Source organism: Protopterus annectens, chromosome 11.part0, assembly GCF_019279795.1.
Source record: "Protopterus annectens isolate FY-2018-M chromosome 11.part0, PAN1.0, whole genome shotgun sequence".
In the NCBI taxonomy this organism is placed as follows: domain Eukaryota; kingdom Metazoa; phylum Chordata; order Ceratodontiformes; family Protopteridae; genus Protopterus; species Protopterus annectens.
The window spans coordinates 1,199,433,871-1,199,450,999 of NC_056745.1; the positions used below are offsets into that span (position 1 = coordinate 1,199,433,871).

Here is a 17,129-nt window from a genome sequence, read left to right on the forward strand (position 1 = left end):
CATTAGAGTTTATAAATTCAAGGAACCGTTGGGCGAGGGTGTTTGTGCTTGAGTAGTTTTCCCAGTCAATGTCTGGGTAGTTGAAGTCACCCAATAACAGTGTTTGGAGAGACCTTCATATTCTCCAGTGTTCTCAGGAATGCCAAGTGGGGTTCCTGTAATAGGGAGGGTGTTCTGTAGCAGGCTAAAAACTGAAAGGCAGTTTTGCCCACTGTTAGTTGCACATGGATGGTTTCCGATGCTTTGTGCAGTGCCACTAACCTGGAAGTTTAGGTATCTTTGATGAATATAGATACTCCCCCTCCTTTTGTGCTTCGGTCCGAGTTTTGGGGCAGCATGGTATGAGTTATAACCTGGTAGTGCTGGGGTGCTCTCAGAAGCCTTGAACCAGGTTTCTGTTACTGCACAGACATCGCTTTTCTCCATACTGAGGAGAGCCTCGAGTGTGTGCATCTTGAGGTTTAGACTTCTGGCATTGAGTAGCATTACCTTTAGTTTTTTTATCCTTGGGTTGTCTATGGAGGTGGGTTTGTCCTTTGAGCCTTGCCTAACAAAGGCACTATGGGGGTGGCAAGAGCCTTGGCCAGTATACGAAAGCCTAAGGGTGACAGGTGCAAGCCGTCCCTAGCGAAGCAACGTGGCTTGTCGAGCATGTCATCCCAGGCTGACAGACAGTGGATCCCCTTTGAATGACACCAGTACTTTAGCCAATTGTTGAAACTGATCATTTTGTCTTTATACTGTGGCATCATTCTTGGTGAGGGCAAGATGCTACTCAAGGTCAGGGTCATGCCAGCCTGGGCTACATGGTCAGAGAGCTCCTCTATGTCTCTTTTCATGTAGTCCAGGGAGGTTCATCTCAGTTTCATTCATACCAGCATGGAAAATGACAGAGTCATACTTGTACTTGCTTTGGAGTGACCTGAGTGCTTGCGTTATGTGGCGGATCCTGGCACCCGACAGGCAGCTTACAGTGACCTTCTCCTTGTTCAGTCTGGTGAGCGGGACGTCAGTGTGCCCGAAAATAGAGTCCCCTATAACAAGTGTATTTGGTGTGTTGTTTGGCCTTAAGGGCTGTGACTGTGAGGCACACTGATTTTGTGAGATATGTGATTTGTGGGTATTGTTGAGGGGTGGCTGTTGCTTGGATACCTGCTTAGGAGGTCTTTGCTGTTTAGGCAGAGTTTTATTTAGAGCCTCCAAGCAGGCTTCATTTTGTGCTTTAAATTTTCTTCTTCCGTCATCAGCATTTTCTTTGATGCAATATGCTTTTTTTTTCTGTATTTGCTTACATCAAACACCCATGACTCAATCAATCTCAAAATGGTTTTAAACAACAAATGTATTGCATTAACAAACTCTAGAGATTAATACACTGGCCCTTATTACTTTTATTTATCAGTCTAATTGGACAGATCCCATTTACAGCATAGGCTTTGAAAGAAAGAAAGAAAGAAAGAAAAAGAAAAAAAGAAAGAAAAACTCCACTGAGCAGTACACAGGTAAGTAGATATTTGGTTTTAGTGTACATCACAAACAAAAACAGGTGTGCACTTCTGAAAGTATACAATACTCTTCCAAAATCTGCCTGTAATGCACCTATATACATATCTAGATACATGCTCACAGTATCAAACAAGATTCAAGCAGTTATTATTCAGAGTAAGAACCATGATTTGCTCTTGGCATCTAAGCATTTAAGTCATCAAATTAAGTTGCGCTAATACATTTTTATGCCATTTTTTCACAGCATAAATTATACACCATCATACTTCTGTGAGCACCATAAACTTATGAAAGAAGGACGCTATTAGCAACACCTGTTACTACTGTCAAAGAGGTTAAAAGAACAGGTAATAATGAAGTCAGCAAGGGGTGAGTGGGTGTACCAGTCTGAAAGATTACAGGGTTTAGAGGCAAAAGTGTAAGTATAAGGACTGGTGATTGTGTCAGAGGAATTATTCATGGCAACAGGAGGGAAGAGTAGTACAGGTAGAGCAGGGTAATAATGCCTGAGAGTGTGTGTGTGTGTGTGGGGGGGGTGGTATTAAGGGAGGGTGAGAGATATTAGGACATGGTGCAGTACAGAAGAAATAACAAACTGAGACAATCAGGAAAATTGAGAAAAGAGGGAGTTAAATAAGAAAGGAAAGGAGAACCAAAAAGGTTACATTGATAAGATTTATCACATAAGAGAACAGGTGTAAAGGGCTGAGAGTATACAAGGTGGTATGCAACATGCCAATATACAAGGTGGTATGCAACATGCCAATATACAAGGTGGTATGCAACATGCCAATATACAAGGTGGTATGCAACATGCCAATATACAAGGTGGTATGCAACATGCCAATATACAAGGTGGTATGCAACATGCCAGTAAAGTGGGAGGGAAATGAAGATGAGAAGACGCTTATCACCTGTTCCTCATTTTCTCAGGACAGTTCCTATATTTGGCTAATTACGCATGGGGGAGTAAGAAAATAATATGCCCTGTAGTAACTTTCCTCTAATTGCTGCAGAAAGCAACAACAACTCTGTAAATGAAACAACATAATGATACGAAACAAAAGAATAAACAAACTTCTAAAACAATGAACTTTTATTTTTACAATAAATTGAAACCATGTCCTTGACACTCAATGTAGATATGGTCTATCAGGAAAAAGTGTATAGTTCCTGAACCAGTTTCAGTGGTGTACAGGGATAAAGCCCCGACTATGACTCAGGCAACCACAGTTTGATTAGTGACTTTGGCACCTGCTGGAGCTGTCCAGGAGAAGATAGGAGTGATAAGGCCTTGCCTGCCTGCCTTCTCTCTGAGAGATAGGGGATGACATACAGCAGGAGGTGGTATTCCTTAGTCTAGCCCCCGTGGAGATCAAAGCTTGTAGTGGCAGCCAAGCTAGGCATGTGAGTGAGTTTGAGAGGCATTTCCCTTCTTTGGGTATGGGGTGGGATGTACCTAAGACCATATCTCACTGCAGGCAGTGGCCAATAAATGTATGCCAGTATGGAGCAGAAGATAGAGCTGTAATATAAGAATTCTACTGACTCCAACTGCAGCTATGGCAAACATCTGACTCCCCTTCATCCCAGGCAATATCTTGAGTGCCAGCTTTCAGGTTAGGTTGGGTCATACCTGTCAACTATACAGACTTTTGCAGAATGTCAAGATTTTTGCCTCATATTCTTGGTCTGTTCCTCATAAAAAATGTGTTTTTTGACAAATCGCTGGGATGATCTAAGGATTAAAGTCACTAAATAATTACATGTATTTGAGTTTCCGACTTCATGGCCTTCAGAAAATGCATTATTATTCCTACTCCAGGGTCGCCCTACAGTGGGGGAAGGGCGTAAACCTTTGGTTTCATGTGTCGACCAAATGAGCTGTCAGTGTTTTGAGCTGTCAGTGTTCTGGTGTCAGTGTTTTGCATGTCGATCATATGAGCTGTCGACCATATCAGGTAGACCCCATATATATATATATATATATATATATATATATATATATATATATATATATATTTATATATATGTATATATGTATATATACAGACACACACACACACACACACACACACACACACACACACACACACACACACACACACACATATATTTTGGCCCACAGGAAATAGTACTGCCTGTAAGAGTTAGAAAAATTGCTGTACAACATTATTTATACCAATAATTTTGAAGTCACCAGTGACAAACTGTCCTGAAAATAACCTTCCTGAAGTCTATGTTTACTTCTATGTCTCTGACATATGTACATATCTTTAGCTTAAGCCATCACATTTAGGAATATGTAAGCTTCATGAATTCAAGAGCACAGAAAAACACTACAAAACAGATACTTAATAACAGTTTGCAGAAGTGCTGTGCTCAGACTTAGCTTTTAATAGAACCTCCTAGTAAGTTTTCACAAAACAACTCACCATTTTCAGATTGCCACCAAGTTACAAGTCGATCTGGAGTAAACGTTGTTACTACATTTTCAATACGATGGCTGTTCGGACTACTGGATTCATTATATGGATGGTGAGAATCACAAATAAAGCATTTCTTCTCATCCTAAAAGTAAAATGCAAGACAAATGTCATTAGTCATCTAGAATTTGTGAAAACAACAGACACCACAGCACAGACATAGCCAGAACATGCATTTTAACAAATCGCCAGTAATATTTCATGAAATGCACACCATTCACACTTCCTCATTCACTACTTCTGCACAGCCCATTTTTTTCTGCACTAGATGTTCTACAGGCTTTTAGCTGCCGCATCACCCTGACTGCAGCCTCCCAGTGCAGACTCAAAAATGTAATTCTCCTGTTTATGTACATGTAAGAATAGTGGCTGTTAACCTATCATTGGTGGCTGTCTCATGCCAACCACCCTATTACTTGAGGGTAATGAATGTTGGGAGGCCCTGGTGTAATAAGGAATAAGAAAGTAGTCACTTTTCCCAATTGTGAGGAACAGCCAATATAAACTGGGCCCTGATGCATCAACACAGTCCAGGACATAAGAGTTTAAGAACCTTGGAAGAAAGTGGTCAAAGAACAATATGTGGGTCAGACACCAAGGTTCTAGACTTCACAAGACCATATGCTGTTTAACTGCTTTTGGTGCTGGCAAACATGCGGAAAGAAGGCAGGCAGAGCTAGTGGTTAAAAAACAATATGAGAAGATGAATATGCTTCACTAGGCTAAAGGTAGACACTGGATGAGCACAATGGATCTCACAGTAGTGCAGTTATTAGTATTACAGCCTGTAATCATTAGGACCAGGGATTCAGTCCTTCCCTCCAATTATCGCCTATGTAGAGTTTGTATGGTCTTCAACTATTTCACTGGGCTTTCATTCAGTTGTCCAGTTTTTTCTTGCTTCCCAGAGATAAGCTAGTGGATTGGGCTTTCCTAGACTGTTCATGTGTACCTCCTTTGCCCTTGTAACATGGGCCACAACTCAAAAAGCTCCACAAGGATCAGTTAATTTACTCAGTTGCATGAATAAAAAGAATAGCAATATACTAAAATATGCACAGGCGTAGGATAAAGCCCCTACATATGATAGGGCTAATTATAAAGCGCAATTACTAAAATGGACATACTGAAAATTCTCATAGGAGGAACAAAAGTTACATTAAAAGAAAGTGTACCGAGAAATACAGAAGCTGTGAAGGAAGCAGGAAGTAAGTAAAGGAAGGGGAGTTGGCCAAAGGAAGTAAACACTTCTTCAGACACATCAAAGAGTCAAACAAAAGGAGGAAACATGAAACAGAAGTCCAGGGAAACAATCTGAGAGAATACCAGCAGCCAAAACAAACACAAGATAGCAGTTTTGCTGTCTGACATAATCAAGAGTCACCAGACAGAAATCATGCCAACCAGCTTGGTTTTATGGCCAAGTATGACTAAAGACTTGGAAATATGTGTGAGTATCTTACACCATATCTGTATTTAGCACAGAGCCATTATTTTACATACATCAGCGGGATAGCTTACTATTATTACTTTATCACAAGGATATCAAATTGGTTGATACACAGAATTCACACAGGTTTACACTTACTACTACAATTCATCATAAAACCAACACATACCATGGTTTCTTCAGACACTGGTTCTGAATCTCCTACTATTAAATGTGTTTGCGACTGCCACTAACTGCACTATATTGTAGTATCTAAGATTGTGGGCAGCTGTAAAACAGTGTGCATTCTTGGATCTCCCCTGATAGCAAATACAGCAAACATGAGTATAACACTATTTTTTTTAATTAGTTATTTGTTAACCAGGTAAGCAAACTGCTCACCATGGACACTATTCATCCATAGTCCAGGCCAGAAGAGCAAGGGTAAAGGCAGTATACAAGACCATTGATGTTAGCCAATAAACTTACATGTTGTGGGGAGGTGGAGAAATCAGAATATCCAGCTAAATCTATACAGTCATGGGGAGATCATGAAACCCCTAAACAGTGACTGGCAATCAGGACTGAATCTGACTCAGGGGCTGTGAAGCAGAGGTTTTATCCACAGAGACATTATGCATATCGCAGAGGATAAATATGTGCATATGAAATTTAAGAAATGGCTGTAACTTTCATTTTACTTTCTACACAGTGTTTCCCAACCTGGGTTCCATGGTAGCCTGGAGTTCCATTGCACCATCCCCAGAGTGTTGTACTAAAACATACATAAAACAATTTCCCTGTAACTTTCTCTTTATTGGCATCCTGTATTGCTGTTGCCTCCCTATGTGGACAGGACCATCAATGGAAGCACTTATCATGCTGTGACACCCCATCACTGGCCCAATAATCAAACAGCCTCAATCCTCACCACTGGCAACAGTGGGGAATGTAAACACTGGGAGGATGATAAGTACACACACACAGTAAAGTGCAATTTTCCTTAAGAGCACACGGTGACCACAGTCAGTCTGGGGCTGGTTTCTCCCTCTTTCTCCAGATCCCCAATAAGACTCTCCATGGGCACAGCTTTAGGGTTGAAATCACAGCTGACTGGCCAAGCCAAGACCTCCAGCACCCTCTCTGTCCAACCAGTGCTTCCTGTCCCTGCCCAAGTAGCTGACACACACACACACTCTTTGAGGTTTGATTTATACACCCACACCTGGGAAAGGTTGGCACAGTTTTACTAGCTATGGCCCCTTCTGCCCAGACTATAAGGTAGTCTTCACTGCCACCAGCCACCACTTATCAGCTACTTTAAGGCCCTTAGCAAAGGGTTCCAATCTTACTGTGTAATGCTACTATTAATCCAAATGGTAGTTTGACCAAGAGCAAAGCTATTAGGAGTGGCCTGCACCGTGTCACCAAATAGATATGCAAGTACTCTAAGAACGTAAATATGTCTCACAAATATCAGCCACAATGAAAGAAGCCACAATGATAGATATAAATATATTTAATAATAAATAATAAAAGAACAAGACAATACTAAATATGTATTCACAGTAACTTCAGAGTTCAAAATCACAAGAAATATTTAAAACAACATTGCAGGACAGTCGCAAATAAATACAGAAAACATCTAAACTAATCTTTACTTTATTCCTTATTGAATCTAAAAGAAATGACTGTACCCTAGTTAACTTACTTACAGAGCCGGGCAAAACAGATGTGGTGAGTGGCTTTTCCCAGCTAATGCTGCCAGGTCAAAGACAAAACACAAAATGCTCTACCTCTATCTCAGAGAGTTCTTAAATTAATATTTCAGATATTACTGCTGGGATACTTTAGCATGACATCACTTCTTGTCATCTGACTACCCCAGGTGGAACCCCCCACTGCAGCTGGTAACATTTAGCATCTCTCTGTGAAAATACATAAACAAAGATGTCTCTTACATCTAAGACAAATGGTGGAAGTCGTAAAATAATTTACATTCCTCCACATCTAAAGGTAATACGAAAAACTTCTAGTTCTAGACATTATGTCTCCTGTTGCACTGAAACTGAAAGCTAACATCTCTTTTATGGCGCAGTTATAAAACAATTTAATTTCAACTACTTTCTTGAAATTTTGCAAGTTAACCCTCTATGTTCTAGTTTCCACTGTTAAAACATATACATTTACACAGTTACAATAGTGTATATAGATTTCTGTACTTTTCCAGTAGGGTACACTGTGGATACATCTTTAAGCTCAGTACTGTACAAACCCTTTTCACACATACTTCTGTACCAGCAGTTTGATATACACATAAAGTACAGATTTGTACCTACCATAAATGTAGATGTTTGAGTGTATACACTGCTGCAGTCATTACACTTGGGTTATCCTGCCGTCAGAAGGTCCTGCAGTCGGCCAGAGTTACAAAGTCTTGGTCTGGTGTTGGTTGCTGTCGCTTCTTCCCTGAAGTCAGTGCGCCAGGGGTATATAAGATGCTGCCAACACCATTTTATTCAGTTTTTCTTGCCCCAGATGTCAGGTGCCCCCAAAAAGGTAGGCAATGTAAATTGCTAATAAAACATACATAAGAAAAACAATCAAAAACTTTCAGTTACCAGCAAATACTACCCATAGGTAGCAAAGGGTAGAAGGCCTAGGTAAGAACCAGCAAGGAAGAGGGGAAAGAGGAAGGGTAACCTAGACTGCAGCAGTGTATACACTCGAACATCTACATTTATGGTAGGTACAAAACTGTACTATGTTCATCGTGTTACACTGTTGCAGTCATTACACTTGGGTAGAATCCCAAAGCTGAGGTTGGTTGGCTGGTTCTATAAGGCATTAGGGGTGGCTATAAGGCCCTGCAACACTGAAGTGGCAAAGCCAGCTCTGGATTTAGTGTAAAGAGACAGATGGTAATGCTTGGTGAAGGTATGTACAGAACTCCAAGTTGCTGCTTCCAAAATATCCTTGGTAGGTACTCCTCTGAGGTAGGCAGTTGAAGTGGCTGTTGCCCTGGTGGAATGAGACCTAATGCTGTTAAGTACAGTTTTCCCATGTTGTGTATAGCAGAAATGTATACAGTGCTCTATCCATTTTGAAATGGTCTGTTTTGAAATGGCTTTTCCCTGTGCTCCTGCAGCATATGCTACAAACAATTGCTCAGTTTTCCTGAAAACTTTCGTTTTGTCCAAGTAGAAGCACAACTGCCTGTGTATGTCCAAGGAATGCAGAGGTCTCTCCCCTTTATTTTATGGATTTGGATAAAAAGTTGGCAAGTGAATAGTTTGGTTTAGAGCCACACTTGATACCACCTTTGGCATAAAAGTAGGGTTTCTTCTTAAAGACACCCTGTCTTGGTGGAAAATGATGAAAGGTTCCACTGCCATTAGTGCCTGTAATTCTGAAACTCTTTGTGCTGAGGTTATTGCCAGGAGCAGAGCAGTTTTCCAAGAGACATATTTTAAGTCTTCTGAGTTAGCTGGATCAAAAGGAGGTAAAGTTAATTTTTCTAAAATGAAGTTGAGGTCCCAAGTTGGAGTTGGTGCTCTACGGGGCGGTCTTATGTTTTTAGCCCCTCTGAGGTACTGTTTTAGTAAAGGATTAGAAAAAATTGGAGGGTCTGTGTTGTAATGAACAGAGATGGCAGAGGCGTGGATCTTAATGGATGAAAAGGAGAGGCCCTTGTCCAGCATCTCAGTTAAATATTGTAGTATCTGAGGAATATTTGGGACAGGAGGGTCAAGGCTGTGAGCCTGGTTCCAGGCACAGAATCTCTTCCATTTATCCGAATAGGCTTTCCTGGTACTAGGCCTTCTGGCTTCCAGAATGATATCCATAACAGCTCTGGAGAGAGGCATTGCTTGCTTGACTAAGGAATCTACCATGCAGCCAGGTTTAAAGTCTTGAGCTGGCTATGAAGTACCTGATTGTTTTGCTGAGTCAGAAGATGTGGGATTTGAGGCAAAATCCATGGTGGACCTTGTGCTAAGTTCTTTAAGATTGGGTACCAGTGCTGGCGTGGCCAGCCTGGGGCAATCAGGATCATCTTTGGCTTTTCTTGTCTGGCTTTTAGGAGTACCTTTGAAAGGAGAGGTAGTGGTGGGAAAGTATATACTTGTAGGCTTTTCCAGCTGAATGAGAGGGCATCCACTTTCCATGCTTGTGGGTGGTAAGTCCTTGTGCAGAATTTCTGTAGCTGGTAATTCATTTGGGATGCAAACAGATCTATGTCCGGGCTCCACCATTTTTGTGTTATCATTCTGAATATTTGTGGATGTAATTTCCACTCGTGTGGATCCATGATGTTTCTGCTTAAGTCGTCTGCCAGAGTGTTTTTCTCTCCTTGCAGGAATTGTGCTTGCAAATGAACTTGATATTTTAGAGCTGTGTTCCACAAGGTCATGGCTTGTCTGCAGAGGAGATATGAATGACTGTCCCCTTGCTTGTTTATGTACCACATAACTGTGGTGTTGTCTGTCTTTAGTAGTAGTTGTCCTGGATGCAGAAGGTCCTTGAAAGCTATAAGGGCATTTTGTACAGCTAGCATCTCTTTTTGATTGATGTGAAGATGCCTTTGTTCTGTGGGCCACATGCCCTGAATACATTTTCCTGCCATGTGTGCTCCCCAGGCGTAATCCAAAGCATCTGTTGTCAGTGTTTGCCTGGCTGTGGGTTGAGTGAAAGGCTGTCCCTTGTTGAGGTGACAGGCTAGAGCCCACCATCAAAACTCCTGTTGAAGGCAAGGAATAAGTGGTATTACTGTTTCCAAACTGTGACAGTGTTGAGACCAGACACTCTTTAGGTACCATTGTAGTTTCCTCATATGCAGTCTGGCATATGGAATTAGTAGTATGCAAGATGCCATGTACCCCAAGGCCTGCAGAATTTTTCTTGCAGGGAGTTGGGTTTTTGTTGCCATCAATTGGAAATATTGAGTCAGTTGTCCTTGCTTGTCTGGCATGAGATAAGCCATCTGGGCCATTGTATTTAAGCTGGCACCCAGGAATGTTATCTCTTGTGAGGGCACTAGATTTGACTTCTTTTCGTTTACTGTGTACCCTAGACAAACTAGCAATCTTTTTACAAATGCCAGATGCTTTAGAAGAATGTCTTTGCTCTCTGCTTGAATAAGGCAGTCGTCTAAGTCTGGGCAAATTTGAATTCCTTTTTGTCTGCAAAATACAATTACTGGTGCCAGGTATTTTGTAACGACCCTGGGTGCAGTAGATAAGCCAAAGGGCAGTGCAGAGAATTGGTAATGCATTGAACCAGCTAAGAATCTGAGGTATCTTCTGCAATTTTGTCTGATAGGGACATGCAGGTATGCCTCTTTGAGGTCCAAAGTTACGAGCCAAGCTTTCTTGCCCAGCATGGGAAGAAGCTGCTGTAGTGTCAACATTTTGAATTTTGGAACATCCAAGTAAGTATTTAGAGAAGAAAGATCCAGAATGGGCCTCCAGGCTTTGTCCTTTCTGGGAACCAGAAAGAGTCTTGAGTAAAATCCTTGTCCTTGCTCTTGTGTTGGTACCTTTTGAATAGCTCTCATGTCCATGAGTGCTGTAATTTGTCTTTGAGCCTCTGCCCATTGATTTGGTGGCAGATTTGGCATTCCTTTTAACCTTGGCAGAGTGTGAAAGTGGAACCTGTAACCTTGAGATACAATATTGAGAACCCATTTGTCTTTGGTGTTCATATGCCAATTGTGAAAGCAAAGTGCTAGTTTTCCCCCCAAGGGGGCTGCCAAGAGAGAAGTGCTTGGCAGCTGTAGTGGGAAGTCATTGGGGCTGTTTTTTATAAGGTTGAGGCCTGTCTTCCCCTTCTTTCTGGGTTGAAGCACCCCATTGTCGAGGCCTGTAAGAACCTTGTGGCTGACCTCTGCCTCTTGGACATCTGTATCTGCCCCTTTGAGGTCTGTCTGTAACTGGAAAGGACCAATTTTTTGTTGGCCAATTTCTGCTAAAACGAGGAGGCTGAACCTGTAAGAAATCCTTCACCGTTTGCATAGATTTTGCCTTATCCTCCATTTTCTTTAATACCTGTTCTGCCTTACCTCCAAATAAAACATCCTGCTGCAAAGGTGCATCCAATAATTTTGCTTTAACATGATCTGGTAAAGTCTGTTCTTTTAACCAAGAATGTCTTCGAATGACAGAACCTGTAACTGCTGCTCTACAGGAGGACTCTAATGAATCAAAACCACATTGCAAAGTATGTTTTCCCACTTGTTCAGCTGCATGCAATAAATCCTGCATTTCCTTATAGTTAGGAAGATCTGAATTTGGAAGCATTTTTTGTTTCAACTAAGACATCAAATATTGCTGATATTTAAGCATGTGAAACTGGCAATTGAAGGCCCTCATTGTTAAAGTTGCAGATGTATATACTTTCTCCCCCCCATCTGTCTAATGCTCTGGAATCTCTGACAGAGGGAACTAGATTTTTTGCTGTAGAGGCCTTTACCCCTTTGGGACCCTGGGAAATAGTTTCAGGGTCAGCAACAGGGCTTTTATAAAGAAATTTGTGAGAGTCAGGGACTCTGTAGTATCTGTCTGGCTTAACTGAAGCAGGAGGTAAAGAATCAGGATTTAAACTGGATTCAGAATACACATCATCCACAATATCTAACACTGGCGGAACAGCAAGGGGTCTGTGTTGAGGTAATAAAAGAAAATCTCTGAGCCTTTTCTTGGATTCTGAATAATCCTGGCCCGCCCTCCCAATGGAAATACTCCCTCATGGTATGTAAGGTTTCTTCAAAGGAGTAGTCCTCTGGTGGAGAGGCTGAAGGAACTGATTCCTCAGCATCAGAATCCTCATAAGGGGGTGAAGAGTATCCTTGGTCTGAGGATGAATCTGAAGAGATGGACACCTGGTCGGATGAGTCATAGTCTGCATCCTGTCCAGGCCTTTTATCAGGAGGAGGGTGGGACCCCCTGATCAGAGAAATTAAGTCTTCGGCCATTTTGAGCATCTGTTTCTTAAGCATGGAGGCCTGTCCTGGTGAATATGGAAGTTGCTTCTTTGTTTTTAAAGGGGTCTTAGACTTACCAGAAGATTTAATGGTTAGCTGAGTAGGTCTGAAAACAACCTCTGAAGCTGAGGGTTGTTCAGCTGCTCTGGATCCCTCTGAAGGGTTAGTCTCTGTAGGCCATAAATCTGGTGTATCCGAAGGCCCAGCCATCTCCACGTGGGAGTCAGAGGCGGCCTGTGGTTCCAAAGAAGCGGTCGTCAGGGGCTACGAAGGCGCCCTGCTGAAAACCGGAGAACCAGTGACTGGCCTAGAAGAGGCTTCATCATCAGTTTTGGGCCTCGGATGCCTGTCCTTATCTTTGCGCTTTTTGTGTATCCCGGTCGTCGGTTGTTCCAATGGCATGGTGTAATTGAATTTTCTGCCAAAATAATGTCGGGCAAAATCAAACCGACGTTTAATAGTGCGCTTGTTAAACCTAACACAAAACTGACAACCTGAGACGTCGTGGTCTGGGCTTAGGCATGGGATACAATAAGAATGGAAATCCTTATGAGGTATTTGCTTCCCACAAGAAATACAATTATTAACTTTTACTGACATCAGTCTGAGGCAAGAAAAAGTTTCCCCAATGGGGTACTTAGCTTTATAGAAAACTTCGGTTCTGGATTCGGAATGAAAATCTCAGGAGTCAGCTGACCGGCACTTGCGAACTGCTTTTGCATCGGGCATCGCGCAGCAAGAAAGACTGGAGAAAATGGCGTCGGCTGCATCTTATATACCCCTGGCACACTGACGTCAGGGAAGAAGCGACAGCTACCGACGCCGGACCAAGACTTTGGAACTCTGTCCGACTGCGGAACCGCCTGACGGCAGGATAACCCAAGTGTAATGACTTTAGCAGTGTAACACGATGAACATCATACAGTTCTAACTCATTTGTAACATAAGCATATGTATCATGTTGATATTCACAAATAACACATAACCATTTACAAAATTCCAGACAGCTGTGCTGGCAGTATCTCCCTCTGTCACACTTCTATATAAATCATATTAACATTCACAAATGACATATAATTATTTACAAAATTCCAGATAGACAGGCTGACAATACTTTCTTTTGTGACACATGCTGCAGTGTTATTCTCCTAAGTCAGACCTCTGGTATGAGCACAGTCTAGAAGTCAAATCCTCTTACATCATGTTACTTAATGAGAAGGCAGCATTTCAAAAGTTTGCCAACAGCATGTTGGGAAAAAATATTAAATCTTCCAGCTTAGTTGAAGAAATATTATAAATGGGCTGCATTTTGAGTTTATAATGCCACTAAAAATCAAGTGACAAAGCAAGAAAAATGAAAATTTTTTTTCACAGACATAAAATGTAACAAAGGTTTTTGAACTTCTGATGCGACTTTTTCACCTCTTTTCCAAGTGAGGTTTTATTATTAGATTATGTTAATTTTCTTTATATACCCTTTGTTGACCAGGTTACTCCCACTAGGCCAGTGGCCTCTCTTTAAGGGGGCCTTAGATGATCTTCATACTGACTAGGGGAAATCTGGCCAGGACACCATGGAACTTCTCCTATTATTTTCTCAATAAGGGATATGCGATCTTTTACATTCACCTGTATTGCCACAACTCAGGCAAATGGGATTTTGGTTTAACAGCTGATATGAAGGACAGCACACACAGGAGTGAAGTATTTCACAATGCTACACTACAATATCAGTTATTGAAAATTAATCCAACCACCTAGGGTAGGAATAAACTCACAATCTTCTGATCTTCCAGCACCAAAGGAGAGTGCACTACCTGTTAAACCACAGTGACAACCTGCCAACTGGATTATACTATGTTATCATGACGGTAGGTATAGGAGTTCTAGTTGAGGTGTAAATATGTTACATATCCAACTACTGGAAAAATGACACCCAACAGTGTCACAACTTACTACTCCACCACCAAAAGCATAGCTCATTGTGACTAGGTAGATGTATATCACAGGCTTGTAAATTCTTTTTCTCATGTGTGCATTGCATGTGATTTATTTTATATAAAAATAAAGTAGGCTATTTTGGAGAAAAGACTGAGCTTAACAAAAACAAATATAATCTGAGAAATGGTCATCCCTTATACATTCCAAATAGTTGAAACGACTAATGCTGCAGACTACTCACTGTAAAGTTTAATCTGTTTTCCACTTTTAGAACATCTTAATACAAAAGTAAATCTTGCAAAATTATAACAGCACTGAGAGAAGGCTGCTTCTCAAGTGGTGTGTGTGTGTGTGTGTGTGTATGTGTGTGTGTGTGTGTGTGTGTGTGTGTGTGTGTGTGTGTGTGTTTATGTATGTATAAATGTATGCATACATATATATATATATATATATATATATATATATATATATATATATATATATATGGGTCTACCTGAAAACGCCAAAAGTCCTAAACGCCGACGACGAGAACACCAAACACCGGAAGATCGACAAAGGAGAAGACCGACAGTTGAGAATCCCGATGCTGAGAACACCGACATGTTAAGGTAAGTGTGCGATAGGGACGGACGTTAGGGTCAGAGTGTGGGTAAGGTAAGTGTGTCATAGTGACAGACGTTAGGGTAGTGTGCGGGTCAAGGTAAGTGTGCGATAGTGATGGACCTTAGGGTTAGGGTTAAGGTTAGTGCATAGATAGTTGTGTATGTAAGGTTTAGTGTAGGTTTGTAAGGTTTTTGGTGTGCTTGTGCTGTGTGTGTTTTTTGGCAAAGGTATTTGTTTTGTTGATTGTCAGGATTGTGGTTTGTTGGGCATGTGAAGTTTCGTGTTTTTGAACTTTCGGTTTCTTTCGGTTTTGTTGTGTCGGTTATTTCGTTGTCGGTGTTTTGGCGTGTCGGTGTTATCAGGTAGACCCACATATATATATATATATATATATATATATATATATATATATATATATATACAAATATATATATATATATATATATATATATATATAAACATACATGCACACACACACACACATACACACACAGGCACACATACATATCTATATATCTATCTATATGTGTGTGTGTGTGTGTGTGTGTGTGTGTGTGTGTGTGTGTGTGTGTGTGTGTGTGTGTGTGTGTGTGTGTGTGTGTGTGTGTGTGTGCACACGAGCGAGAGCGTGTGTTTATATATAGTGTCAGAGTTTTAAAATAATTATTGCCAAAACTGATTTTTTTTTTTCAGAAAAGCTAGACTATTATCAGAATGAAGTAATGCACAGAGAATTCTGGTAAAGGCAGCCTCAGAATTGTTACAAGTGAGTCACACTGAAATCTGTGCAGACTCTGAAACAGATGACTCAGTTGAAGTATTCTTACCACTTAAAAACTGTAATCTGTTCATCAGTAAAAGGTGTCAGTGCCATATATTATACATTTAGAAAGAGTACAAAAGTTGGCAGCAGGACAAAAGACAGCGAATAAAGAAAATAGAGGTGCAAGCTAAAAATTTTAATCTGTGGCACGGTAAGGTAAGGTTTAGAATTCCAATGGGTATGTTTGTTCAAGCTGTAACACAGACAATGCAGAGGGACTGAACACAGAATGTGATCCATCCAGAACTGTAGTAGAAAAGTACAGTTGTGTACACTTACCATAAATGTAGATGTTCGAGTGTATTCACTGTTGCAGTCATCACCTGTGGGTTATCCCTGCTGTGGTAGCCCTCGGCCGGCATGAACACTAGAGTCAATGTTTTTCTGCGTCAACTGCTGTCGCCTGTAGACTGACGTCAGGTTGTCAGTGCTTTAAAGCAAGGCAGCTGATGCCATTACATAAGTAGTATAAGACAGAGAGCAGGATTCACGAAGCCTCCGTGTAAGAGTTATAACTCATACACGGAGGCTGCAGTTAAACAGAGTGATGTCAGCATGCTTTGCATATTCATGAGAGCATGCTGAATCACACCTAAGGCTAACACGGTCCATGTAAGACAGTAGGGGGCGTGCCTGTAGGCCGAGCCCTGTAAGCGGACACACCCCCAGAAGAGTAAAAGTGCCCAAATTAAACACCCACGACAGAGTCCGCGGAAATGTGAATAAACACAACACAACACATGCCCCCACACACTATGAACAGAAAACATATAAATAAACTTTTAAAAATGTTTAACCGTGAGTGCGCTCGTTTGCGTGTGCGTGCCCGTAGCGCAGCTACAGTTAGCAGTCAGTGGGAAAGCATATAAGAACTAAATATGCAAAGTAAGCCAGGAAGCAATAGTGTAGCGGTAGAGATGTTGGCTGAAGAGCAGGCATTCATGGCTCGAGCCCCCACAACACCAATTTTTATTTTTAGCAAAATAAGCACGAAACAAGTCCCTGACAAATATGTACACATAAAACCACATTTTATGTAAAATGTAATGAAATAGCCCATTTATATTGAAGAAATGTGAGGTAACAAAAGAATAAAAAATGCCATATGTGCCCATAGCTGAGCTACAGTTTAACAGGGTGAGTGCATCTGCCCGTACGTGAGCAGTGGTTTAACTGGTGCAAAATGAGTGCCTTTAGCTGAGCAGTGGTTTAACACGCTGAATTTAAGTGCCCCTAGCTCAGCTGAGCGTAATATGCGTGCCGATAGCCAAATGAGGCTTAAAAACCAAAAAACCCCCCTTTTCGCCCCTTGCGGAAAAAAACTGGCCGGCAACCCGGCAAAAACAAGGCCCCCAACCGACG

General features: G+C 41.3%; 1 protein-coding gene across 1 annotated transcript in view; it reads right to left on the reverse strand.

The window, feature by feature from the left end:
- LAMB1 (laminin subunit beta 1) overlaps positions 1-17,129 on the reverse strand; it is a 1,172,470-nt gene that overhangs the window by 1,019,253 nt on the left and 136,088 nt on the right. The window contains exon 3 of the mRNA XM_044088561.1: positions 3,942-4,077. Coding sequence (XP_043944496.1) covers positions 3,942-4,077 — 136 coding nt within the window. The remainder of the gene's footprint in view (positions 1-3,941; positions 4,078-17,129) is intronic.